Source organism: Somniosus microcephalus, chromosome 20 (assembly GCF_052327205.1).
Source record: "Somniosus microcephalus isolate GS21.2 chromosome 20, FLI_Smic_1.0, whole genome shotgun sequence".
In the NCBI taxonomy this organism is placed as follows: Eukaryota; Metazoa; Chordata; class Chondrichthyes; order Squaliformes; family Somniosidae; genus Somniosus; species Somniosus microcephalus.
The window spans coordinates 76,643,467-76,670,077 of NC_141006.1; the positions used below are offsets into that span (position 1 = coordinate 76,643,467).

At 46.3% G+C, this 26,611-nt stretch overlaps 1 protein-coding gene across 1 annotated transcript; it reads left to right on the forward strand.

The window, feature by feature from the left end:
• The first annotated feature begins 5,401 nt into the window (after positions 1-5,401).
• On the forward strand, positions 5,402-7,624 carry cited4b (Cbp/p300 interacting transactivator with ED-rich tail 4b). Its single transcript, XM_085963029.1, has 2 exons — positions 5,402-5,589; positions 5,950-7,624. Exon 2 carries the CDS (start codon positions 5,960-5,962, stop codon positions 6,656-6,658), a length of 699 nt encoding a protein of 232 aa, XP_085819155.1. The 5' UTR covers positions 5,402-5,589; positions 5,950-5,959; the 3' UTR covers positions 6,659-7,624.
• Positions 7,625-26,611: the final 18,987 nt, after the last annotated feature.

The following is a 26,611-nucleotide window of genomic DNA, read 5'->3' on the forward strand; positions in this document are numbered from 1 at the left end:
AACTGAGTGTCTTGCTAGGCCATTTCAGAGGGCAGTTAAGAGTCAACCACATCGCTGTGTGTTTTTTAGTGCGGAAGCAAGTGATCCTTGGTTCCAAGGGACTGCCTAAGAAGAAGAACATTGCTGTGAGTCTGGAGTCAGATATAGGCCAGACCGTGTAAGGAAGGCAGATTTCCGTCCCTAAAGGACATTAGTGAACGAGATGGGTTTTTACGACAATCTGGTAGTTTCATGGTCGCCATTACTGACACGAGCTTTTTATTCCAGATTTATTTAATTAGCTGAATTTAAATTCCTCAGCTACTGTGGTGGGATTTGAACTCATATCTCTGGATCATTAGTCCAGGCCTCTGGATTACTAGCCCAGTAACATAACCACTATGTTACCGTACTTGTCAACTGAGGCATATTGAGCAGAAAGCTCCCAGGTTGGCTCTCTAGTCAGTGCTAAGCTATCTGACCTCTGTCAGGACAACGTTAAGTGTATTGCAGTGTGTACATGCAGACATTCAGTGACAACGGGATTGGTCTCTGCTGCAATGCCCATCGCAGTTGAATGCCTTCCAACACTCACCATCTAGGATCACGCATTAAAAATGCCAACTTGTGCAAGGTATCCAAAGGGTTGAAGGCAATCACAGAGACTGAAGCATGAGATAACACCCTCAAGAGGGCGAAAGTGGTGGGAGGAAAGGGTTAAAAATATATAAACCAGAAAGCAGTAATGTGGTAGAAGAACTAGAGTCTTGCCGAGAAGAAAGAATTTCTTCCTGATTTGTATAAAATAATATTGGACTCTCAAACTCTTATTTCAGTTTTAAACGGCGGAAATGAATCCTAAAAAGAGTAAGATGCCTGGTTAGTATTGAAGGGACGCTAAGTCAGTGGGGCAGAGAACAGCTGCAACAAGCCACAAAAGATCACAGGGACCAAGAAAGCAGAGAGAAGAACAATGAAGGATTGATGACACAGGGATAAACATATCAATGTTACTTGCAAACTAGTCACTTTCTAAGAAGAGGGTCACTTTCTTTGTCTCTCGAGTCGTCAGCACTGGAAGACAATGCACCCCTGATTAATGGCAAAGGCTTGGTCATTCACGCCAGCAGGGCTTTCCAAAATATATCCCATGCTGTCAAGTCCCAGGTCTATTTTATTGCCTATCGGATTGACATTCAGTCTACACCAGGTTATTACCTGGGATGCAAGCCTTTGTTTCAGAAGGACAAGTGACACTTGTGTGAAATACCTGCACCTGGAAAGCCTGCCTCTATTAATACTAATCATTAGTATGCTGGGAGGAGCAGTGTCATGTGTAGATTAGAGTTGTAGGTATTCTACTGTATACGTGGATGGCAAGTATTTATCACATGTATTCACTTATTGAAAACTGCCTTGTAATTAAATTAAAGTAATGGGCGGAAGCCAAGTTAGTTCAGATTCTTCTTCTTAGGCAGTCGAGGATGACTTGCTTCCACGTTCAGATTACTGCAATTTAGTGAACATAGTTGATGCAGCTTAGAAGGAACGTTGCCTACAACCCTCCAAGAACTCTGTGTTACTCCAACGCTGGCCTCTTGTGCATCACCAACTTCCGTTGCTCTGCCGTCAGTGGTTGTACCTTCAGCCGCCTGGGCCCCAGGTTCTGGCATTCCCTCTCCACTTCTCCACCTCTCTCCCCTCCTTTAAGACACTCCTTAATATCTGCCTCTTTGACCAAGTTTTTGGTCACTTGTGCGAATGTCTGCTTCGTCGGCTCGGTGTCGATTTTTGTCTCCTGCCGCTCCTGTGAAGCACCTTGGGACGTTCTACTACGTTAAAGGTGCTATATAAATGCAAGAAAGAAAAAAGACTTGCATTTCTATAGCGCCTTTCATGACCAGCGGATGTCCCAAAGTGCTTTACAGCCAATGAAGTACTTTTGGAGTGTGGTCACTGTTGTAATGTAGGAAACGCGGCAGTGAATTTGTGCACAGCAAGCTCCCACAAACAGCAATGTGATAATGACCAGATAATCTGCCTTAGTGATGTTGATTGAGGGATAAAGATTGGCCCCAGGACACCGGGGAGAACTCCCCTGCTCTTCTTCGAAATAGTGCCACGGGATCTTTTACATCCAACTGAGAGAGCAGACAGGGCCTCGGGTTAACGTCTCATCCAAAAGACAGCACCTCCGACAGTGCAGCACTCCCTCAGTACTGCCCTGGAGTGTCAGCCTAGCTTTATGTGCTCAAGTCTCTGGGGTGGGACTTGAACCCACAGACCTGCTAACTCAGACGCGAAAACTGCTACCCACTGAGCCACAGCTGATACTTAAGAAACCTTAAGCTTTACATTCTGCAATACACAACCTGGCTGAAAACCAAGAATGTTTGGCTAGTTTTAATTTTCTCTTTGTGTTTACATTACCAATATGGTGCACGGTGTAGAACAATCCTGCATCAATCGCTCGTGTGGCGGGGGTGGGGGGGGCACAATATTGAAACTGCAGGAAGGGGGCTTCGTACAGCACTACAGAGCCGATTTTCTGGCTAGGTTTTGGTACACCCACGAGTGAAATGAAAGTCTCCCCTCCCCCACGCCCACCACCGTGTGTGTGTCTCAGTGTTGTGCAGGCTACAGAGGTGCTATTATCCACCCCACCCCCCCCCCCCCCCCCCCCTCACATCCGGAAAGAGAAACCGTCAGGTTGTCCTAAGTTTACAAGCTGGAGCTGCAGTCCTGATAAAAGTGCATCACCTTATATTGCTGGCAGAAGGACAACTTTTGCAAAGGTTAACGCGTTCTCCCTGGAAATGAATAATCAGCAACTTCAAACGGTTCTGAGCCTCCGAAAAGGACTATTTTGCTCCAGCGTGGCAGTGTCACGTATAAAACACTTTGCAACCCTGGGCTAAATAAACAATAATATATGCACTCAGATGCATATATATATAATACATAGTGCACCGATGGTATATATATGCATGTATTTGCAATACCCACATTGCATCCCTTTGTAACATTCTTTCGACATTGCTGTGCTAAAACTTTCACAATGTTAACGGTTTTAAGCGAAAACATAAAATGGATAATCCAGCAAAGCAATGAAGATAAAAGATTGCATGAATTTTTATTCTTTATAAATGATAATTCCACTTGAGCTTGCTTTAATTCTGTGGATTGATTGTATTCCTAAGCAATGGGGAAGCAAGTACCTAACCATTATTAAGCAATTTCAAGGATGACCCTTTAGTGTTTGGATTGCAGGGAGCAATCAAATAAAGAATAATAATAAAATAAATTGTCAAGTTAAATGCAATGTAATTTCATTACTCAATGGATTATGGCTTGTAACAGAACTGTTCACCTTAAGAAGCCTTTCCTACATTGTGACTCCATATATACTCCAATAAGAAAAAAGAAAGACTTGCATTTCTATAGCGCCTTTCATGACCACCGTCCCAAAGCACTTTAAAACCAATGAAGTACTTTTTGAAGTGTAGTCACTGTTGTAATGTAGGAAATGCAGTAGCCAATTTGTGCACAGCAAGCTCCCACAAACAGCAATGTGATAATGACCAGATAATCTGTTTTTTAGTAATGTTGCTGTACTGTCCCTCCGACAATGCAGCGCTTCCTCAGTACTGCCCCTCCAACAGTGCAGTACTCCCTCAGTACTGCCCCTCCAACAGTGCAGCTCTCCCTCAGTACTGCCCCTCTGACAATGCAGCGCTTCCTCAGTACTGCCCCTCCAACAATGCAGTACTTCCTCAGTACTGCCCCTCCAACAGTGCAGCTCTCCCTCAGTACTGCCCCTCTGACAATGCAGCGCTTCCTCAGTACTGCCCCTCCAACAGTGCAGCACTCCCTCAGTACTGCCCCTCCGACAATGCAGCGCTTCCTCAGTACTGCCCCTCCAACAATGCAGCACTTCCTCAGTACTGCCCCTCCAACAGTGCAGCTCTCCTTCAGTAATGCCCCTCCGACAGTGCAGCGCTCCCTCAGCACTGCCCCTCCGACAGTGCAACACTCCCTCAGTACTGCCCCTCCGAGAGTGCAGCGTCCCTCGGTACTGCCCCTCCGACAGTGCAGCGCTCCCTCAATACTGCCCCTCCGACAATGCAACACTCCCTCAGTACTGCCCCTCCAACAGTGTGGTGCTCCTTCAGTACTGTCCCTCCGACAGTGCAGCGCTCCCTCAGCACTGCCCCTCCGACAGTGCAACACTCCCTCAGTACTGCCCCTCCGACAGTGCAACACTCCCTCAGTACTGCCCCTCCGACAGTGCAGCGCTCCGCTCCCTCAGTACTGCCCCTCCGACAGTGCAGCACTCCGCTCCCTCAGTACTGCCCCTCCGACAGTGCAGCGTCCCTCGGTACTGCACCTCCAACAGTGCAGCACTCCTTCAGTACTCCCCCTCTGACAGTGCGGTGCTCTCTCAGTACTGCCACTCCGACAGTGCGGCGCTCCCTCAGTACTGCCCCTCCGACAGTGCAGCGCTCCCTCAGTACTGCCCATCTGACAGTGCAGCTCTCCCTCAGTACTGCCCATCCGACAGTGCAGCGCTCCCTCAGTACTGCCCCTCCGACAGTGCAGCGCTCCCTCAGTACTGCCCCTCCGACAGTGCAGCGCTCCCTCAGTACTGCCCCTCCGACAGTGCGGCGCTCCCTCAGTACTGCCCCTCCGACAGTGCAGCTCTCCCTCAGTACTTCCCCTCCAACAGTGCAGTGCTCCCTCAGTACTGTACTGGAGTGTCAGCCTAGATTTTTATGCTCAAGTCCCTGATAGAATAAAATAAGATAGAGGGGAAATCATAAATTCGGACGAACACGAGTATTTTAATTAATTTTAATTTGCCAGTTCAATTGTCAAACATAGAACTGTGACTTGCACTTCAACCTTCTTTCTCTCTTCGCTGTAATTGTTAACCTTTATTCACAAACCTTCCCATAGTGTAGACGCAGTGTAACTACAGGCCAGCACTGGACTGCCCTGCAGCGGCACATTCATAAGCCTAATTTCTTGCTGGAAACTCATTTAAGTAATTTGCCGTCTTTTTAATGCGCTTGGTTTTTCTGGGGTGTTTTTAAAAAAAGGGCAATCCTTGCAGCCAGAGCGGTGGCCAATTGCAGTGTAAATAGCGGCGTTCCCTGCAAAGGAGACTCAATCTTCCTTATAATTAAAAATAAACAATACCGCGGCGGGGAGTCAGTTTCACTGCATTCAGGAAACTCGGGAGTGGGGAGAAAGAGGCCACTGATTGGCCAAAGGCAAAGCAAACAGGAGGCTTATCTGAGGCTCCGGGTGACAGCAAAGTTAAAATAATACGCTTACGCAAGGTGGAGGAGCCAATGGTGCAGGAGCACAAGACGTTTGCAAACTCCTCCCCGCGCTGCCCCTGTTCATGTGCACTATATAATCTCCCTCTGACCCAGTAACAAGAGGCACGCTTCAGGAGCTGGATACAAGTGGATTTTTTTTAACCTTAAAAAAAAACCATATTTGTGTGATGTGCGAGTGTATGGCCGAAATTTCCTAGGCGATCGTGGTTTCTACAATTTCCCGGACAACGTCTTTTTTTTTGCAGTCTGTTTAAAACAGGTGAAGGTAAGCTCGCTCTCTCTATCTCTCTCTCTTTCTTTTCTCGCTCTCTCTCTCCCTTTGCTTTCTTTCAGTTGCACTTTTTTAAACAATTCTAAAATGAAATTGCAACGTTCACCCACCCGCCCCCCCCTCAGCAGCGATTGTGGCTGGAAATCAGTTTTCGGTATTAATGTGTCTCATTTTTCCCTGGGCGAAATTGGCAAGAGTTACACAGTTTTTTTTTTACTTAAAAAGGTTGCGATGTGAAAGTTTCGCCCTGGACATGGAGAGTGGGCATTGAACCTACTCTCCCAGCGCGGTGTTTTTTTTGCACACACGGGCTACATTGTATTTGTTGTGTGTTTTTCTGTTTGTTTGTTGCAGCGACCAGAGAATGGCAGAGCATATGATGATGTCCATGAACCCCGGGCGCTTTCCTGACGGTGCAAACGGACTGCAGAATTATCGGATTGGCATCAACGGGCTTCCGAACCCACAGCATGCTGCGGCCGGATTAAGGCGAGATCACCCCGGCGCCCCACTTCTGCACTACGGAGGGGCCGGTATAGACAGCAGTGGGGGCATGAGGTCCCGGCCCGGGGTGGGCAGTCTGACCGGACAGATGACCCACCATCAGATGCCCTCTAACCTGATGTACAGCAGTCAACAACAGCAGCAGCAACAACAGCAACAACAACAACAACAGCAGCAGCAGCAACAACAGCAACAGCAGTTCCTGGGCAGCCTGAGCCCCCAGCAGCTGATGGCCACCATGCACTTGCAAAAACTCAACAATCAGTACCACGGCCACCCCCTCATGGGCATGAACAACGGGCTGGGGGCGGCTGGGCAGCAGTTCCGCCACGCCATGAGCCAGAACCCGCTGCCCAGCATCCAACATGTTGCAGCCCCCGCCCTCTCGCTCAATGTTATGGACACCGACCTGATCGACGAGGAGGTTTTAACATCGCTGGTTCTGGAGCTGGGCTTGGATCGCATTCAAGAGCTGCCCGAACTCTGGCTGGGACAGAACGAATTTGATTTCATCGCAGACTTTGTCAATAAGCAACAGCCCAGTACTGTCAGCTGCTGAGAACGGCTGCCTTTCAGCAACAACAGCAGCAACAAAAGGCTGGACAATTTGGATCGCCAGGTTACAAGCAGCGGAAAATATTGCACTGGGGAAAAAGGGTCGTCAAGTCTCATTATTGGAGTGTGCTGGGCGCTTTCTGCCTCTGGACGCCGGCAGCCTTGTTGCTCCTTAAAGAGACAGCTGCCTTGTTGTTGTTCTATGTTTTTTAAAATCTGCTTGAACTACCCAGAGTGTAGCGCAAGACTCAAATCAAAAATGCAATCCAAGTTCTCAACATATCAAAAAAAAAGTGTTGCAAAATTAGTTTTTGTGTTTTTTTTGAAGGGAGGTTTTAACGTGTAATTTCAGCCTAAGGGTACTTTCAGCGAAGCTCTCCACGAAATACGGCTGCCCATATCAGACCCGTCCTCTGGGACTAAATCGATTTAAAATTCTCTTGATTCTATTAGACCATGGCCAGCGACATGGTTACCTTTCGGATAATAATCCAAGCGACCGAGGCTGCAAGGAGCACTGTTTCTTTAAAGGAACAGCAACTGCTTCTGGGAAGGATACTTGAGACGCCAGTCAGAACTTTCACTGTTGTTCCGACCTGAATTTGAAACTCTGACTGCAGCAGGGTATTAAATGTATTGTGTATAAATATTTTTTTTTTTAAAAAGCAAGACTTCAGAGTGTGGCACCTCCGGAGCTGTTTATGACTGATGCAATCATGTATAATTTTAAGTATCTTATGAGCAAGACCAATGTAAAGTCGAATTGTACTTTATATGTTTGACCCGCTGGATTTTATTTTTGTTCGCTTTTATTTTGGGAGTGCTTAATTTCGTCTACTGCCAGTTGCTTCCGCCACCTACTGTTCTGGATAGCAAGTTGCAGCTCCTCATTGTTGATCGATGAAGCGAGACTTTTAACACAAAAAAAACAACAACAACAAAAAATAACGAATAAAGACGTTTAAAGTTACACCGAACTTTCTTCTTCAGTCATTTCCATGACCTGTTCGCTCAAGGATTTAGGTCGACGGCCAATTGCTGTAAGGCAGAAACTAAAACAAAGAATGTTTGCCTCTGGTGTGTTGTAGCCAGCTTCTGAAATGTTTGTAGTTAAACCTGGGTTTGACTTTTTTTTAACAAGACAAAACAAAAGCAAAATTATATATATAGATTTTAAATGAAGTAGCTCAGACAAAAGGTTAAAAACTAAGCCCTCGGGATACCTGATTCTGAAACTTGCATTTCAGTTGGCAGAAGGTTTCCTTTGAATTACAATAAGTGACCCAATAAAGTTCATACATAAACAACATTTTAAAATGTTGTGGAAACTCACTAGGGTGACATTCCACCGGGTTCAAGGTCCTCAATCCAGCTTTGCTCAGAGGTCAAGAATAACTCGAGAAACAACCATTTTTAAAGTTGTGTTTCACTGGGTGTTGACAGCCACAAACGAAAAGCTGGGATATATTATTAAATAGTGGCACAACTGCTTCATAAACATGTCTGTTCCCGCTTCTACTTCTGTTTTTTCAGGTTTATGAAGTCTGTGACGTCTCCCTTTCTCCTACAAGTATTTAATCTCAGAGATGGCAGCCCACAAATTCTTTTTAAACAGTAAATGTGTGTATTTAATTTGAAACACTTTCTGCTGGTGAGGTTTGGGTGTAGCTGGATGATAAGCTATGGACATTGCTGTATTTTTAATATCGAACACAGGGGCCACAGTTGTTCTATTTAAAATGTTTCATGAGTGGAGACATGGAGATGTGTCAGATTTTCAAGTTCTATTTCAGAATACAGTAATTTGAAAAAACAAAAGATATAACCTTAAAAATAGCCAAAGCTCTTCAGCTTACAGCATGTGTTAAATACATCATCGTATTTTTGATGGTTTATAGCAAAAAGAAATCCAAATTTTGCACCTCGAGTTTAAAGACTGGAGTTTAAATTGTCATTTGGTTAGAAAGCCAAATTGTATCCCTCTTTTATTTCCCATTTTTAATCTGTTCTGTCAAGCTCACTGAGATCAATTTTGTTAATATTATTAAAAGAAAGTGAGAGTGAAAAGGTTAATCTTATTGGAAAGTAATCCCATAAGAATTTGCCTCTGTCACTTTCACCATCCCTCCCCTTTTTCAAAAATGGAACTGTTTGAATTAAAATATAAACAGAATATGCTGGAAATACTCAGCAGGTCAGGCAGCATCTGTGGAGAGAGAAACAGAGTTAACGTTTCCGGTCGATGACCCTTCGTCAGAACTGGAAAATGTTAGAGATGGAACAGATTTTAAGCAAGTGTAGGGGCAGGGAAAGGGGGGAGGGGAGGAAAGAACAAAAGGGAAGGTCTGTGATAGGGTGGAAGGCAGGAGAGATTAAATGACAAAAGGGATGATGGTGCAAGGCAAAAGGAGATGGTAATGGGACAAGTTAAACAAAAGAGGAGTCTAGAGGAGGTGTAAATGGGAATGGCAGACTCATCAACAGCTGCCATGTGGAAAAATTGGGGCCGAGGTTATGGTCTGAAATTGTTGAACTCGATGTTGGGTCCAGAAGGCTGTAAAGTGCCTAATCGAAAGATGAGGTGCTGTTCCTCGAGCTTACGTTGAGATTCATTGGAACAGTGTAAGAGGCCGAGGACCGAGGGGTCCGAGTGGGAGTGGAGCGGAGAATTAAAGTGACAGGCAACCGGAAGCTCGGGGTCACCGTTACGGACTGAACGGAGGTGTTCTGCAAAGCGGTCACTCAATCTGCGTTTGGTCTCCCCAATGTAGAGGAGACCGCACCGTGAGCAGCGAATACAGTATACTAGATTGCAAGAAGCACAAGTAAATCGCTGTTTCACCTGGAAAGGGTGTTTGGGGCCCTGGACAGTGGGAAGGGAGGAGGAGAAAGGGCAGGTGTTGCATCTCCTGTGCTTGCGCGGGAAGGTGCCGTGGGGAAGGGAGGGTGTGTTGGGGGTGATTTGGAATTAATTCCGATTAACTTTAGTATGCTTTGCTTTTTCTGTTCATTTTTGCTGGTCAAACTGATGAGAACTCAGTATGTATGACCATTTATTTACCCGTGGTGTTTCAACAATTGTCATTTGAGCTTCCAGTTTTCTCACCTTTTCTTCGGAAGGCACTGATTCATGTTGGGCTGTAGTTTTAGGGTGCCAATAGTTGTCTGATAGCCCATCGCAGCTACGACTCTTAATGCATAGACCTAGAAATGGAGCGATGGCAGGCTATTCAACCTTTGGAGGAGGGGGGGGAATTGCGACTGAGCTCAATTGGGTGATTGGACAGAAGCACAAACGTTGGCTGATTTTTCTTTTTCAGAGACACTGTGGCCAATTGTAGCACCTTTACAGCTACCCAGCTGATATTATCAAAAGCAGCTTTAATGCTCGATTTAGTTACGATGCTCCCAACAAGCAGGTCTCAGACAGCCTGGGGAAAATTGAAATTTGGATGCTGAATCGTTAAGGCTGAGGTCGATAGGTTTTTGGACTCTCTGGGGGAATCGAGGTATATGGGGATCGGGCGGGAAAGTGGAGTTGAGGTCGAAGATCAGCCACGATCTCATTGAATGGCGGAGCAGGCTCGAGGGGCCGTGTGGCCGACTCCTGCTCCTATTTCTTATGTTCTTATGACAGATTTGCAAAGGCTGTCCACCAGGAAAACCTGCTGAAAAAGAAGTCTTCCCCAGCAACTGGCCGAAATAAATTCAGCAAGCTCACTTTGTGGTTGCCACTGGCCGCGTTAGACCGGTGCTTTCGGAGCCAGTGGCAATAACACCTTGCTAAAACCCCAGATAAAAAGCAGCTCAATTCATTTTACAGCAGGGGATTGGACTTGGAACCTACCTGCCCTATTCTACATCAGGCAGTGGACCTGTCCACTGAATCAGCAGGCCATTTGTCATTTCAATTGTGTAAGGCTGTTACACACAAATCAATTCCCTAATGATGTCTTTAGCATTCAATATATAAACAAAATTAATAAGAGAAAAATCAAAGTATGCTGACGTTCATAATAATTAATACTCATTACTAATGGCTAACCTTGCCTTTTAAATAGATTGTGTAACACAATACAACTGGCCTGAGAATTGAAGTACTGTAGATATTCTTGGTGTTTTCCCTCAATAACTGGGAGCCTGAATGTTTTTTTCTATGTAAATGAGCTAAACTGCGAAGGGTTTTTTTCTGCCGCTGTACTTTAACCCTGTGCTGTCTACGTGTGGAATGCTTGATCAAGTATTCCTCCTGCACCTCACAAACAACCCCATAAAACCACCGCCTTCCTGTTTTGTCTTACACATACCGGAAATGTGAACAGCCTTAACGAAAGTAGCTGGGGCAAGGCAAACCGTTCAAAGGCTTGAAATAATCTGTTTAGAGATTAATATTAGACTTTTTTTTTTGTTGAAAAAAACCAGGCTACGCAGAATGTTTGCATGCATTATGATTTATACACAGCTGTTCAATCGTTTCATTAAACTGCAGGAGCGGGCGGATGGCCGCGCGGTCTGAATCTAATAATTCAAAAGAAATTTTGGCTGATGAAACAACATATTTTAGCAGATCTCGCGTGGCGTTGCTCAAAGGATAGGGGTGTTATTAATAAAGTGGGATGGGGAAGTGTTACAGGAAATAAGTGTGATACTTACACTGAAGTACAGGCGATACATAAGGCTTCAGTGTATCACAACTCAATGTTGCATTTCACACAGGGACCCGAGACCAAGTTTTGTCTTAAAGGTGAGGAGAAGTTAGAGAAAGAAAGAAAGACTTGCATTTCTAAAGTGCCTTTCACGACCACCGGACGTCTCAAAGCGCTTTACAGCCAATGAAGTACTATTTTGAAGTGTCGTCACTGCTGTAATGTGGGAAACGCAGCAGCCAATTTGCGCACAACAAGCTCCCACAAACAGCAATGTGATAATGACCAGATCATCTGTTGGTTTTTTGTTATGGTGGTTGAGGGATAAATATTGGACAGGACACCGGGGGTAACTCCACTGCTCTTCTTCAATATAGTGCTATGGGATCTTTCACATCCACCTGAGAGAGCAGATGGGGCCTCGGTTTAACGTCTCATCCAAAAGACGGCACCTCCGACAGTGCAGCACTCCCTCAGTACCACACTGGGAGTGTCAGCCTAGCTTTATGTGCTCAAGTCCCTGGAGTGGAACTTGAACCCACAACCTTCTGACTCGGGCGAGAATGCACCAACTGAGTCCACAGCTGATGTAGGTCTGTCCCCATTTTCAAGCCATGTATTCTGTCCATACGTTTTGAATTTACAAGATAACTTCTTGTATACACATTTATAATGGAACTTATAATGCTGCAATTCCAAGCTCTCGGCAGTGGTAGCGCTGCAGCACCTCCACTGGGGGGGAGGGTGTAATTACAGACAACTTTCCATTATAAATGTGGACATGGGGATTTTATAATGGGAAAAATTCACATGAAGTAAGATTTTTAATAAATTATAATGGATCGATAAACTAGCACCTGGGGTTTTGGAAACAAGTATTCTGTGTGCTGTTACATAAACCAATGCAATGACCCCTCCGGAAGCCATTATCGACCATATTACACGGAACACCTTGCCCAGGATTTGCTAATCATGTTTCTATAATCATAATGATCTTTGCTCAGGAGAATCCACCAACAGTTAAAATTGAAGTTTAAAACACGTTACAAGTGTTAAGGTAACTCAGCTGCGTACTTTCAGTTTGCTGAATATTTCATCTAACTTAAGCATGAAAGCATTCAAACTCCTTTTGAGTGCTGAAAAAAACTTGTCAGGGTTTCCAAGCAGTCACACTTTTTATTAAATATACACAATTTGTGTTATTTCCTTGTATCAAACATTTAAATAAAAATTCACGGTGAGTCATTTGTTATATTAGTTTAGTACGAGTTATAAAGTACTTTCATCCATAAAAACGCTTCACTCAGTTCCAACTTCTGTATTTTATGTATCGACATAAATACATTAACAATTACACTGGGATGTATTTCAAGGCAGTAACAAATCTAGGGATTTGGATGGATTGAAATGATTTCTGCAGCTGTATGTTGTTACTTTTAGTTGGCATGCTTGTTTTACAGTTAGGCACGTCAGAGCCTAGACCTTGCATTTTGATGCTCGCCTGTGGTTTTGAATTGCATGTAATCTCCAAACAGGATACAGGTGGATACAAATCAATTTGAGAATAAAGTTAAAAATGGTAATAGTGCCATTACTGAGGTCCTCAAAGGAGTTACTCAATGGAACAGCAACTCAATGGAACAGCATTAGAAAAGAAAGACTTGCATTTATATAGCGCCTTTCACAACCAGCGGATGTCCCAAAGCGCTTTACAGTCAATTAAGTACTTTTTGAAGTATAGTCACTGTTGTAATGTTGGAAACGCGGCAGCCAATTTGCGCACAGCAAGCTCCCACAAACAGCAATGTGACAATCACCAGATAATCTGCTTTTTTTTGTGATGTTGGTTGAGAGATAAATATTATGGCCAGGACACCGGGGAGAGCTCCCCCGCTCTTCTTCCAAATAGTGGCCATGGGATCTTTTACGTCCACCTGAGAGGGCAGACGGGGCCTCGGTTTAACGTCTCATCTGAAAGACGGCACCTCCGACAGTGCAGCGCTCCCTCAGTACTGCACTGGAGTGTCAGGTTAGATTACATCACCTTGTTGTAGAAATGACTAGTTTAATTTTCCTGTAATCTGCAAAACTCCAATGACAAGCTTGTGACTGATCTACCACATACACCTACACGTGAGCTGGAAAGCACAGGGTTCCTTAGAGCATTTTTCTTAAATGTAACAGTGTGTACTCAGGGAGGGAAAATAACTTGTGAGAGACTACAGCTGGTCGACTTGCCTCAGCTGAAAGAGGAAGTGGTGGTCTGCTGTGCAGGCCCAAAACCCAATTTTACTGGCAAGTGTAAAGCAATGCTTGTGCCTTCCTGCGCGCACTAACCATCCTTCCTGAAGTACATATACAATAAAAGATCAGTAGTTTGCCACATTTCTCGATAAACTGGAAGTTGCCAAAATGACATTTATATTATCAGATTAACCCTTATTTAAGGCAATTTTCTTGACCTACCTGGATTGCCACTTAAAACTGTCAAAAATATCAAAACTCTTCCAATGGCCTAATTGATAAGGCACTGCTCAGTGTAAAGCTGAGTTATGTAGGCCAAGAAGGTCAGATTTGATTTCTAGTATATGCTACTAAATCTTGCAGCAATTGGGGTACAATTAGCTTCAACAACCATAGGCCAAGGCAGAGGGAAATCCAGCTCGGATCCTGCTCCCAATCGCATCCAGTGACGTCTACTGGGAACTGTGCGTATATGGATATCAAGTGAAGACAGGGTAGAACTTCGCTGTGTTGCCCTCATGGTCAAATACCAGCCAACCTCACCTATGCTCAAGCATGGAGAATGGTAATTTGGGGTGAGGTACCAGATGAGAGAATTTTTTAAAAAACGTACAATAAATTCCCAGAATCTCAAGTGACAATATCCTCATAGTGAAAGTGGTTTTAGGCCGCACCAGTATTGAGTCAAATCTTACTTAAATAAAGAGACATAATCAGTCTCGGGCTGCTTTCAAATGTACCTCTTTTGTGTAAACATTCAAGTGATGAGAAATCAGTGGGGGCCTGAGAGGACTAGACGCTAGCATGGTGAAGAAGATATTCCCTCCACATTTTGTTTTCTCTCCTTGATGGTCGTATGTTAAGTTTTATAAGCACTTTCAGAGCCTTCCCAAGTGTGCTGCGTGAACAGGAGAAACTAATCTTATCCAGCCGGTCCCTGTTGTGAAGGAAACAATCGCCCATTGTTTAATATGAACTGACTTTTGTGGGTTTTGCATAAATTCTCTTCCAAAATGAAATGTGTGTTTATTTATAGAAGCAAGGAACAACTTACATTTATATAGTGCCTTTCGCACCCTCAGGACGTCCCAAAGAGCATCATAGCAAATGGATTTATTTTCAAGTGCAGTTACTTATCTAACTTCCCTTTAAAGGCATCTATGCCATTCGCCTCAACCAGTCCATGTGGTTCCACATTCTCAGCACTCTCTGGGTAAAGAGGTTTCTTCAGTAGTGCACTTTAAGTGTTAGCCGAGATTCTGCACTCAGGTCCTTGAGTGGCGCTGGAACCGTACAGCCTTTTAACTCAGAGGTGAGGATGTACCACAGACCCAAGCTGACACTTATCTGACGCCGACACTTTATGACACCATAAAGATGTACAAATGTTGTACTTTTGTCATTTTTATGAACAAGTTAACGTCAAACCAATGTTGACATATCGATCGCATTTCTGAATTGAGCTCTTTAAGATTAATAAAACAGAATTATCTTTTTAAAAGTCAGATATAAAAAAAGCTGTATCAGGATGCAGGGAAAATGCTCGTATGAGAACCATGCATTTGGTTTATTGAACGCACCAGCTCATCAGGAAACTAACGTCCCATTGTAAAACTGTCAATGTGCTGCACAGTACGGTGCACAGTCAGTACTGATTTTGGTTACCAAACTCTTTACTGCTCAGCATCAAAGATGATGTGAATTTATGGGTTCCCACACAAGTGAAAGGAAAAGTTTCCAATTTATTATAAGCAATGTTTAGGTCATAAAGCACAATTGAAAAAAAAGTAAGAAGAATTTCAGTTTGGCCACCTACAGAGTTTTCCTACAGAGAAACACTGTCCATTTAATGCCAGTTTAACCAGTAGTCATTAGTTTCTAACAGGCAAAATGTGACGAACAAACAGACAGACAATGACGGACAGGTCCATCGAACTTTTTCTAAAGGAGGGCTTTGCGGTGGTTGCAAAATGGAATTGGAATGAGCCTGGTGCACAGTTCGGGGAGACCTGATGGTTGCAAAGCAATGAAAAACAACTTGTGGAAATAATTCTGTGCCCCACAATTGTTTCTGCTTTTGCCAATATTTCACCCTCTTTTTGAAGGCGACGGTTCATGTTTGGGGTGCTTTACCAGCCCTCCAATACTTTGCCTAAGTTTATTCTTCATGTAACAACAGAATATGCTGGAAAAACTCATCAGGCCAGGCAAGATAGAAGGGTTTCGACCCGAAATGTTGATTCTATTTCTCTCTCCACAGATGTTGCCTGGCTTGCTGAGTTTTTCCAGCATTTTCTGTTGTTATTTCGGATTTCCAGCATCCGCAGTATTTTGCTATCGTATTAGTGTTTATTCTTCATGTGTTAGCCCAGACAATGAGTGTTGGAAGGCTGTTAGAGTGTGGAGGCCACCACAGCCATGCCAGATCCTGTCCTCCCTCACATCCACCTTTTCCAGCTGGGGTCAGTCGCTACGTAGTGATTGGTGACCTGGCTGACCTTCTCCCTCTAGTCCAGGGCACTGAGGTTAACTACTGTCTGAGATGGGCCAGCTCAGCACAGTCTGAGGATTCGAACCTTCGACTTTCCTGGTCTGTGGCCTGGTTGCACATTATCTTTACCAAGAGAGCAATCAGTAGAGCCGTTGGCATGGTTTTAAAGGAGGATCGTGCAAATGGTTGCAAATCATAGAATTGCATAGAATGTACAGCACAGAAACAAGCCATTCGGCCCAACTGGTCCCTGCTGGTGTTTATGCTCCACACCAGCCTCTTCCCAACCTACTTCATCGCACCCCATCACCATCTCCTTCTACTCCTTTCTCCCTGATGTGTTTATCCAGCTTCCCCATAAATGCACTATTTACCTCAACCACTCCCTGTGGTAGCGAGTTCCACATTCTCACCACCCTCTGGGCAAAGAAGTTTCTCCTGAATTCTTTATTGGATTTATTAGTGACTATCTTCTGCTTATGGCCGCTAGTTTTGGACTCCCCCACAAGTGGAAACATCTTCTCTACATCAGCCTTGGAGGAGATCTCGGAACATACAATGAGCTAGCAGAAAGCTCTTCCACCTTTGGTTAAGGTTGGCTATGGTAGTTATCCATCCAATTTTTAGACTGTTCCCACTTATTTCTGTGCCACTTGATGTGAAGGCAACAATAATAATTATTGTTTTCAATAAATTTTTATTATCAGCAAACACTGAATTCAAGCCATAACCCTACTTCCTGTCCCATCCGCTGGCCAATTTCAGATGTGGTCAATAGTACAAACGTTGTCTCTGTCTGACCTGCCTCCAGTCCTCTACCGATTCCACTGTGGAGCCAAGTACCAGGAGGCGAGTGAGAGTAACTCTGATTTTCTTTCCCTGCATGGTACTAAGATGCTTGGCGCGCACTAAGCAGCATCACAAAGGAGGAATCCAGCAGGGGGGAAGATGCGTCCCATCAGACAGACCTGCACAGAAAAACAGGGAGAGAAATAATTCCAGACAGATAGCTAAGGGTAGCTGCTTGACCCTTTGTTATGTTAACTAAACAGGAACTCATAAGAACATAAAAATTAGGAGCAGGGCCCCTCGAGCCTGCTCCGCAATTCAATAAGATCATGGCTGATCTTTGACCTCAACTCCACTTTCCTGCCTGACCCCCATATGACAGATGACACGAAAATTGGTGGGGTGGTAAATAGCGAGGAGGGTAGCCTTAGTCTGCAGGACGATATAGATGGGTTGGAACAGTGGCAAATGGAATTTAACCCTGAAAAGTGCGAGGTGATGCATTTTGGAGGGACTAACAAGGCAAGGGAATAAACAATGAATGGTAAGACCCTAGGAAAGACAGAGGATCAGAGGGACCTTGGTGTGCATGTACATAGATCCCTGAAGGCAGCAGAACAGGTGGATAAGGTGGTTAAAAAGGCATATGGGATACTTGCCTTCATTAGCCGAGGCATAGAATATAAGAGCAGGGAGGTTATGATGGAGCTGTACAAAACGCTGGTTAGGCCACAGCTGGAATACTGTGTGCAGTTCTGGTCGCCACACTATAGGAAGGATGTGATTGCTTTGGAGAGGGTGCAGAGGAGATTCACCAGGATGTTACCTGGGCTGGAGCGCTTCAGCTATGAAGAGAGACTGGACAGGCTGGGGTTGTTTTCCTTGGAGCAAAGAAGGCTGAGGGGGGACCTGATTGAGGTATACAAAATTATGAGGGGCATAGATAGGGTGGATAGAAAGGAACTTTTCCCCTTAGTAGAGAGGTCAATAACCAGGGGGCATAGATTCAAGGTAAGGGGCAGGAGGTTTAGAGGGGATTTGAGGAAAAACTTTTCACCCAGAGGGCGGTTGGAATCTGGAACTCACTGCCTGAAAGGGTGGTAGAGGCAGGAACCCTCACAACATTCAACAAGCATTTGGATGAGCACTTGAAACGCCATAGCATACAAGGCTACGGACCAAGTGCTGGAAAATGGGATTAGATTAGACAGGGCTTGATGGCCGGCGTGGGCACGATGGGCCGAAGGGCCTCCTTCTGTGCTGTATAACTCTATGGCCTAGAAATTCAGTGCCCTTAGCGCCGATTTTGCGGCGCTAGAGGGCCTAGCGCTGCAATTGACGCCGGCGCCTAAATTGCCTGGGGCCCTTCCGCCGCGGTAGACCGGTAGCGCTGCGCCGGCACCGATGACGTCATCGGTGTGCGCAGCGTCCCGGTTGCCATGGTAACCCGCCCGAACTGGGAAATTGACTTGCGGCCGCCTCGCCCGTGGCAGCCGCAAGCAACGTTCTGGCAGAGGTGCCTTGCACAAGTTTGCGCCGGCGCATTAAAGGCCCCGCGGCGGCCGGCCGCTTTCCCGCCGCCCGCCTGGCCGCAGCTCCCTCCCCGGACTCCCCCCCCCCCCCCCCCGGAACAGAAGCAAGCCCGGCACTTGTCCGAGGTGCCGGGCTCATTTTTAATAAGATTATCGCGGGCCGCGGCCGGGTGCAGGCAGGTCCTCCTTAAGGGAAGGAGGAGGCCTGCACTTCCCGAACCTGCCGCGCCGCAGCGGGCGCCGCAGCGCCAGAATAGCGCCGAAATTCAGCGCATAGCGCCAGTTTTCAGGCGCTAACAGCTTTCAGCAGCGCCGGCAGCCGTTTGGGCGCAGAAGTAGTGAATTTTTGGCCCGACCAGCGCGACTTAGCTCCGGCACTAACTTCCGGCGCTAAAGCCGTTGCTGCGCCAAAACCCAATTTCTAGGCCTATGACTCTATGACTATGACTCTATATCCTATGATGCCTCTACAGTCCAAAAATCTATCGCGCTCTGGCTTGAATATACTCAACGATTCAGCATCTACAGCCCTTTGGGGTGGAGAATTCCAAAGATTCACAAACCTCTGAGTGAAGAAATTCCTCCTCATGTGTCAGTGGGCAGCACCCTCACCTCTGAGTCAGAAGGTTGTGGATTTCAAGTCCCACTCCAGGGACTTGAACACAAAAATCTAGGGTGACATTCCAATGAAGTGCTGGGTGAGCACTGCACTGTCGGAGGGGCCGTCTTTTGGATGAGATGTTAAACCGAGGCCCCGTCTGCTCTCTCAGGTGGATGTAAAAGATCCCATGGCACTATTTCGAAGAAGAGCAGGGGAGTTCTCCCCGGTGTCCTGGGGCCAATATTTATCCCTCAATCAACATCACAAAAACAGATGATCTGGTCATTTATCACATTGCTGTTTGTGGGAGCTTGCTGTGCGCAACTTGGCTGCCGCATTTCCCACATTTCAACAGTGACTGCACTCCAAAAGTACTTCATTGGCTGTAAAGCGCTTTGAGACGTCCGGTGGCCATGAAAGGCGCTATAGAAATGCAAGTCTTTCTTTTCTTTTTCTCATTTCAGACTTAAATGGCCGACCCCTTATCCTGAGACTGTGCCCCCTAGTTCCAGATTCTCCAGCCAGGGGGAAACAGCCTCTCAGCATCTACTCCATACAGTTAACATGGAAAAAACTATGATGAACACCCTGAGAATTAGTTGTACTGTAGGAATATTGGAATAAGTTCCACTTTAACTCCATGGAACGACTGAACACCCACACTATACTGTTGTCATAACAAGTTGAAAGAAGGTGTAATGTCACTTCTGAATGTGCAGTTCTTTGTATTCATATCCTTCACGTTAAAATTTTGAGGGCACCACTTTGCGCTGTCAAATATTTGTATAGTTGAAGCATGCCATTGTTCCACTATATGTTAATAAAGTAGGATCGTTGATTTAAACTTGCCTCATGAAACTCCTGCCTTTGAGAAAAGGTGGATCTTAAATGAACAGCTAAAAGCAACACCGCAGTGCCCTCTATTGATTGAACTGGATAAGCCGCCAGGCAAACAGGAACACATTTTTCTCCCGACCTTTTCTTGAATGGGCCGATACATACTGGGGTAGAGTTCTACAGGTGCAGCCTATACCTGGCCCACACAGTCGCTCTTCGCGTTAACAGATTATTTGACTGTGGGCAGCTGCCTTGCCCAATCCTGTCGTCACCTGACACCCAAATTCCACCATTTGCATTGCATTTACCTGACTTATTTTTCCATTTCTCAGACCAGTGCTGCCGAGGTCAGATGTCACATCCCTGCTGCTTCCTCAGTGTAAACCTGGGGTCCAAACTAGGACCTTCCAGCTCAGGGAAACTCAAAGTGTCACTTTTTGGGACATATACTTTGTGTAAACTGTGGCACACTGGGTAGCACTCTCACCTTATCTGAGTGAGAAGGTTTGTGGGTTCATAATCCCACTCCAAAGACTTGAGCACAAAAATCCAGGCTGACACTCCAGTGCAGTGCTGAGGGAGTGCAGCACTGTCAGTAGGTGCTGTCTTTCAGATGAGATATTAAACTGAGGCCATGTCTGCTCTCTCAGGTGGATGTAAAAGATCGCATGGCACTATTTTGAAGAAGAGCAGGGGAGTTCTCCCTGGGCCACTATTTATCCCTCAACCAACATCACTAAAACAGATTATCTGGTCATTATCACATTGCTGTTTGTGGGAGCTTGCTGTGCACAATTGGCTGCTGCGTTTCCTACATTACAACAGCGACTCCACTTCAAAAAGTACTTCATTGGCTGTAAAGCACTTTGGGACATCCTGAGGTTGTGAAAGGTGCTATAGAAGCAAGTTTGTTCTTTCTTTCTTAAACAAACAAATGCAATAGTCTTTATGTTGCAGGATTTGAGATTTGGTCTTTCAATTTCTAAAATATTCATTTCTATAATAGAACGTGGCGGTAAATGCACACCATGCTTTTGGACATTTTGTGGGAAATACATGTTCAAAAATATTCATTTGTTTTTCATAACTTGAATGGAGAAACTGTTGGTTTACAGGAACACTTTACACTGGGGCTGTTCCTTTACAGACATGGGGGGGAAAAATTTGGTTGCTTTGCTCCTCCTGTTAGCGCCCTAAGAGGGCGCTAATGGGGCGCAAAGCAATTAGCGCCCGTGCTCGGCAATGTTTGCGCCGCTCGCAAAATTGACCGGACATTTTGCGGCGGTGCTAAACACTACCGCCACGATCTTCTGCGTCGGCAGATCGTGCCGTCAGTCGAGTGCGCAACGCCCTGGTAGCGTCCCGGACCGGATATTGAGTGGCGCCCCCTGCCTTACCGCCTGTCGCTAGCAACGACAGGTTGAGGGGAGCGTTTTGCAGTCGGGAAGGGACTGGGGGAGCGCTATTTAAAGGCGACCGCTTCCTGCCTTTTTTTTGTTGGCGACATTTTTGCACCACGCATTCTGAGAGAGAGAGAGAGAGAGAGACTTCTGGAGAGATTCAACGCTGTGTGAAGGAGTTTTGGGTAATGAGCTGCACTTTGCAAGTTCATTTTGATTTGTCATTCCTTGCATCGATTTAGAAGAGACTATGGGGACTCTGCTCTGAGCTCTTTCCCTGGGTCTCCCCATTGTTCTTTCCAGCAGATTTGATGTACAGGTCTCTCCAGGCCAAGATTCAAGGCTGCAATGAGCAGGGTGTGGATGGAGAGCAAGATCGACCCTCCCCTTTAAGAACTGGCCGGCGCCAGTGTGTCTGTGTTCCATTGCTGACTGACATCACCTGAGCTTCGCCAGCGCTCTGAGGTAGTGCCTCGCTCCTCGGCGTTAGTGCCTTAAGAGAGGTGTGTAGCGCCTGATTTAGCGCTCCAATCACCTCCAGGGGCGATAGAAGCCAAGTTTGCAGTCGGCGGCGATAATTAACGCCAAACGGGACGACACCGAATTTCTCCCCCATGATCCTTAACCAGTCCTGGGATTGATCCATTACTGGATTAGCGCCAAAACACTTTAAATGAAGGCAGCTGTCCGACTTTCATTTGCACGGAGTTAATCAAGTACAGCGACTTCTTTGTTATGACTGTCAATACAGTGAAGATGATGCACACTAGGCATAACTGTAGATATTTCAGAACTGCCAGGTACAATCGTTCCTTCATCGTCACTGGATCAGGATCCTGGAATCTCTTTGCCTAACACCATCATGAGAGAACCAGCAACACAAGGACTGCAGCAGTTCATGGAGAAGGCTTCACCAGTACCTTTCCATGAGCAATAAATGTGGCACTTCCAGCATCGCCCACATCACAAGGACAAACATTTAAAAAAATACCCAGTTCTAAGAAAGTTAATGGAATATTAGCCTAGGTGTGATGTTGTTTTTTCCATTCACAGGGTGCGGGCATTGCTGGCAAGGCCCATATTTGTTGTCCATCCTTAATTGCCCTTGAGTGGCTTGCTCGGCCATTTCAGAGTCAACCACATTGCTGTGGGTCTGGAATCACATATAGGCCAGACCGGGTAAGGACGGCAGATTTCCTTCCCTTAAGGAAATTAGTGAACCAGATGGGTTTTTACAACAATCCGGTAGTTTCATGGGCCCAGAAATTCGGGTCGGGGGCTTCCCGCGGGTGCAAGCCTCCGACCTGCACTTACCTAGTGCGCCAGCCGTTGAGCTGTGGGCCCGCGTGGGATTCCGATCCTGGGCCTGCTCCAACTGCCGGCGCGCAGTGCTTGCGTATCCCAGGGGCGCAGTTAGTTCGAAGCGTCCCCTGGGATCACGTGGGCCATGGGGAGCCAATCATAGCAGCAAATCTCTATTCATAGATTTGACAGGAAGACCTGTCAAATCTATGAAATAGAGATCGGCCCCAAAACCTAGCTAAAACTTCAAATACATTTTTTTTAAAACATCACATTTTAAAAATAACTATAAATTACATAAAATAACTATTTTAAACAATAGTTTAAATTTTTGAAAAAATTAATTACAGTTTTGAACGGGGCTAAAAATAAACTTAGCTTTCTTTAAAGTATTTAAAAGTAATAAACCTGTGGAAAAAATGTTTTAATTTTACTTAATTCACCACTTACCTTGTTAAAAGCAGGCCTTGCGACTGCTTTTTAAACGCGCAGCTGCTGGAGACTTACCCTCCCAGAGAACCCTGTAAAATAAACGGAAGTTCCAGGCGTACGCGCTGCCTCTCCGGCGCACGCGTTCGACCTGTGAACCTCTTCCTTTAAGGGAACGGAAGTTCCGGTTTCCCGCGCATGCGCAGTGCATGCACAAAACTGGCACTTTCGTTGGCCCTACGCGTGAGTACCCAGCGCGTACTCACCCGTGGGGACCCAAAGTTCTGACCCGTTGTCACCATTACTGATACTAGCTTTCCATTCTAGATTTATTTAATTAACTGAATTTACATTCCCCAGCTGCCGTGGTGGGATTTGAACTCATCTGCTGGATTATTAGTCCAGGCCTCGAGATTAACCAGTCCAGTAACATAGAGTCATAACGGCACAGAAGGAGGCCATTCGGCCCATCGAGTCCGTGCCGGCTCTCTGTGGAGCAATCCAGTCAGTCCCATTCCCCCGCTCTATCCCCATAGCCCTGCAAGTTTATTTCCCTCAAGTGCCTATCCAGTCTCCCCTTGAAAACATTGAGGCCTAGAAATTGAGGTTGCGCTGCGCCGGGGCTTAACGCCGGAAATTTAGCGCCGGTGCTAAGTCGCGCTGTGCGCGCCAAAAATTCAGTAGCGCCGCGCCCAAACGGCTACCGGCGCTACTGAAGGCTGTTTGCGCCTGAAAACTGGCGCTACGCGCCGCATTGCGGCGCCCGATGCGGTGCGGCAGGCTCGGGAAGTGCAGGCCTCCTCCTTCCGTTAAGGAGGAGCTGCCTGCACCCGGCCGCGGCCCGCGCAAATCTCTGCAAAAATGAGCCCGGCACCTCGGACAAGTGCCGGGCTTGCATCTGTTCCGGGGGGGGTGGGGGAAGAAGTCCGGGGAGGGAGCTGCGGGCAGGCGGCCGGCGGGAAAGCGGCCGGCCGCCGCGCCTCCTTAAAGCGCCGGCGCAGACTCCGGCAACACTCGTTTGCCGGAGTCTTAGTTGCGGCTGCCACTGGCGAGGCGGCCGCAACTGAATTTCGGCTTGGGGCCGGGTTACCACGGCAACCGGGACGCTGCGCACACCGATGACGTCATCGGTGCCGGCGCAGCGCTACCGGTCTACCGCCGCGGAAGGGCCCCAGGCAATTTAGGAACCGGCGCCAATTGCAGCGCTAGGCCCTCTAGCGCCGCAAAATCGGTGCTAAGGGCACTGAATTTCTAGGCCTGAGTGTCTCCGCTTCCACCACTTCCGTCGGCAGCGAGTTTCACTTGTGGGGAAGAGCATAACTAGAGGCCATCAATATAAGATAGTCACCAGGAAATCCAATAAAGAATTCAGAAGAAACTTCTTAACCCAGAGAGTGGTGAGAATGTGGAACTCGATACCACAGGGAGTGGTTGAAGCGAATTGTATAGATGCATTTAAGGGGAGGCTGGACAAGCACATGAGGGAGAAGGGAATCGAGGGTTATGCTGATAGATTTAGATGAGGAAAGACGGGAGGAGGCTCGAGTGGAGCATAAACACCGGCATGGACTGGTTGGGCCGAATGGCCTGTTTCTGTGCCGTATATCCAATGTAATTCCTTTCCCCCCCCCCCCCCAGGGCCGGTTCCTCTCCCCGGGACCGGGCCCTCAGCCTCACCTTCACCTCCTGCTCGGGGACACCATTCTGATCATCCGCCATCACGCGCCGCTGCCCACAAACCGCTCTTCCGGCGTAACAGTACCACTACGCTACTATTCCCCCACTATTCTAGTAGAGGCATTAAACCAATTGTCAGTCAGTTGGTTAACATGTGGAATTCCATCCAAATGCATTAAATGTTTTCCTGCTATCATCAGCTAACAGTGATTTCCTGGCTATGGCTTAATATCTAATGTTAACATGCTGTTACATAAAAAAAACTATGACTATCTCTTGGCCAATTGTTGGAGGGTGTAGGGCTGGAGGCGGTTACAGAGATAGATACATGCACCACAAACTCCTTTACAATTCTAGTTAGGATGTGATATTGCATTCAATATTAGCAAAGAAATCTGAAATATACCCCAAAAAATACACCCATGAGGAGAACGTCCTGAGGAATTGATGTCCTAATGAGGCGTCAATTTCCACTTGGCGGGCAGCCTAACTTTCTTTGTCAAGTAGTACAAACAGTAGTCAGCTGACTTCGTTGTTCGTAGAATCATAGAAAGTTACAGCACAGAAGGAGGCCATTCGGCCCATCGTGTCTGTGCCGGTCGTAAAAGAGCTCTCCAGCCTAATCCCACTTTCCAGCTCTTGGTCCGTAGCCCTGTGGGTTCCGGCACTTCAAGTGCATATCTCTTGGGCAATTATATTCCACTGAATATTTAAAAATGACGTTAAATTTGGCGTCCCTGATTTTAATCGCTCCACCATTGGCGGCTGTGCCTTCAACTGCCGAGGCCCTAAGCTCTGGAATTCCCTGCCTAAACCTCACCGTCTCTCTCCTCCTTTAAGACGCTCCTTAAAACCCACATCTTTGAGCAAGCTTTTGGTAATCTGCCCTAATATCTCCTTATGTGGCTCGGTGTCAAATCTTGTTTGATAATCGCCCCTGTGAAGCGCCTTGGGACGTTTTACTACGTTAAAGGCGCTGTATAAATACAAGTTGTTGTTGTCTAGGCTCAAACATGAAGAGTAGCCACTTAAGCAAGGTGCTGAAGGATGTCCAATACTCGTGGAACAGTATCCAAGCACCGTCAGGAGAGATGGTGAAAAAATGACTACAAAATCCTTGAAGAGTACTGCAACAAGACTGGAGTGAATATTAGGTTTACTTGTTCAGCAAAAGAACTTGACAGAAAAAAGCGAAACCACTTTTTGAAAACGTTCTACTATGTGGCTCAAAAATATTCTTTGTTTAATGGCACCACCCAGTGTCTCTAAGCCAAAGGGAAGGTGATGGACGTCGGTGGCAGGAGAGAGGATTTGTAGCAAGAATCAAAGACCAGAAGTAGCAACAAAGAGAATGTGCATTCTGCGGTGACTGGCTCACCCGACTCACCAAAGCCTGGATGGGTGCAGCTGCAACAACACTCAAGAAGCTCATAAGATCCAGGACAAAACAGCCCACTTAATCAGCAGTCCACCCACCAGCTTAACTTATCTGAGGAAGGATGTTTATGCCATGGAGGGAGTGCAGCGAAGATTCACCAGACTAATACCTGGGATGGCAGGAATGGCGTATGAGGAGAGATTGGGTTGATTGGGCTTATACTCGCTGGAGTTTAGAAGAATGAGAGGGGATCTCTTTGAAACTTATAAAATTCTAACAGGACTAGACAGACTAGATGCAGGAAGGATGTTCCCAATGGTCGGGGGAGTCCAGAACCAGGGGTCACAGTCTAAGGATAAGGGGTAAGCCATTTAGGACTGAGATGAGGAGGAATTTCTTCACCCAGAGTGTGGTGAACCTGTGGAATTCTCTACCACAGAAGGCAGTTGAGGCCAATTCATTAAATATATTCAAGAAGGAATTAGATATATTTCTTAAGGCTAAAGGGATCAAGGGATATGGGGAGAAAGCAGGGACAGGGTACGGAATTTGGATGATCAGCCATGATCTCATTAAATGGCAGAGCAGGCTCGAGGGGCCGAATGGCCTACTCCTGCTCCTATCTTCTATG

Excerpts from the sequence above, each read along its gene's own strand:
- cited4b (XM_085963029.1), top strand. The coding sequence starts at position 5,960 with ATGGCAGAGCATATGATGATGTCCATGAACCCCGGGCGCTTTCCTGAC.